The sequence below is a fragment of the Sinocyclocheilus grahami genome, unplaced genomic scaffold (genome assembly GCF_001515645.1).
Source record: "Sinocyclocheilus grahami isolate Dianchi unplaced genomic scaffold, SAMN03320097.WGS_v1.1 scaffold1226.1, whole genome shotgun sequence".
NCBI classification, from domain to species: domain Eukaryota; kingdom Metazoa; phylum Chordata; class Actinopteri; order Cypriniformes; family Cyprinidae; genus Sinocyclocheilus; species Sinocyclocheilus grahami.
Window position 1 is genome coordinate 283,487 of NW_015506405.1, and position 1,667 is coordinate 285,153.

Here is a 1,667-nt window from a genome sequence, read left to right on the forward strand (position 1 = left end):
AAAGCACCTGCCGGGGCGGTCACTGCTGGTCTTGAGTGGATGGGGCTGTACTGACATTTAAAGGGGTTGGCCGATGAGGGTTCGTTGAGCTTCCTTGATGTGGGAGCGGTCAGATCGAATGTAGCTCTTGAAAGCTTCTGACGACCAGCGACCGAGTGCTTGTATCTGCTGCTGGGAGAGGCCTTTTTTGGCCGCTGTGGTAGCCGCCCCGATTCGAAATGAATGGCTGGAAAAATTATCTGCTGGGATGCCGGATAGGAGCAGAACTGACTTGAGGTGCTTTTGAAACCAGAAACGGGTGACGGGACGGTTGGAATCATCTGTAAAAAGGGGGTCGGATGGGAGTTTGGACTGTGATATTTTGAGCTGGATGAAGGCTAGGAGGGCCTGGTATGGTAGTATGGGTGATTGGAGGTTGAAAATAAAAATGAAATGGCCTTTCCTGGTCTGGTCTGTTTTACTTTGCTTGATGAAGTAAGAGATGGTTTCATCATCCAGCACTGTTAGATCGGAAATAGTGGGGTGGGTATTTGGGTTGAAGCTAGATGTGATAGTGAGCTCAGAGCATCTGAGGAAACCAAAGAAAGCCAGGATGAACATAGCGTCAAGCGTGTGGGCGGTGTGAATGGAATGATAACCTCTGCGGAGGGTAGAAATACATTTGGTCAAAATTTGTAAGGTAATGGGTTGCCTGGTATCTGGGCGAGTGGGATGGGATCTTTGGATACCTTTGATGAGTAGGGAGGTCTGAGAATTGGCTATCTGGGGTGAGGGTGAACCGTATAAGAGTTTGTGAAAAAACTGGATTCCGCTTAGATAACCCTTAATGGAGCTGATTTGGAGGTTTTTGTTGATGTTAAGGTGAGAGATGAATGAGGTGATAGCGAGCAAGGAAAAGTCGGGAAATGGCAGGTTGTAGGTGGAGTGAAATGCTTTAAAGCATTTCCAAGCTGTTAGGTAAGATTGGAGGGTCCTGGGGGAGACGGCTTGTAGGATAGAGTTGAGGGAAGCTTCGAGTAGTGGTCTCAGAGGATGATTTATGGGAATATCAGCTCTGAATAGGGAGGTACTGGGGTTGGGACTGGATCCGCCTCTGGTGCCAACGTTCTGAATTTCTGGAAGGCAAAGCGAGAGAGAGAGTCAGCTATTTGGTTTTTTGAACCAGGAATATGTTTTGCAGTTAAAATGAATTGGTCGCAAGCCGAGATCCAAATCAGGCGTCTTAACAGAGGCATTAGGGCGGGTGAATGGGAACGGCTTTTATTGATGCAGTGTACAGTAGCCTCGTTGTCACAGTGGATAATGATGCTGGTGGCGGACCACTCCTTACCCCACAGCATTGCTGCGACGACTAAGGGATATAGCTCGAAGAGAGCTGAGGATTTTAGCTGCTGTGGTAAGTCTACCAGCTGGGGGGGCCACGTGGATGCGAACCAGCGGCCTTGATAAAATCCTCCGAAACCAACGGAGGGGGCGGCGTCAGTAAATAACTTAATGTTGATTGGGGAAGAAATTAAGTTATTGTAAAAGAAAGATAGGCCGTTCCATTGTTTAAGGAAAGATATCCATAAGCTGAGCTCGTTGCAGCACGCGTCAGTTAGTGATATTCGATCCTCTAGTGCGTGGGCGGAAGACGCGAGAAAAAGGAGGTGTGAGATAAAAGGGCG

The 1,667-nt window shown here is 48.2% G+C and overlaps 1 protein-coding gene across 1 annotated transcript; it reads right to left on the bottom strand.

Moving 5' to 3' along the window:
- Positions 1-7: 7 nt before the first annotated feature.
- Positions 8-1,137, bottom strand: LOC107568232 (uncharacterized; the record flags this gene model as incomplete). Its single annotated transcript, XM_016254166.1, has 1 exon — positions 8-1,137. A coding segment is annotated over one exon (1,080 nt), but the record flags the coding sequence as incomplete, so codon positions are not given.
- Between the last annotated feature and the right edge of the window lie 530 nt (positions 1,138-1,667).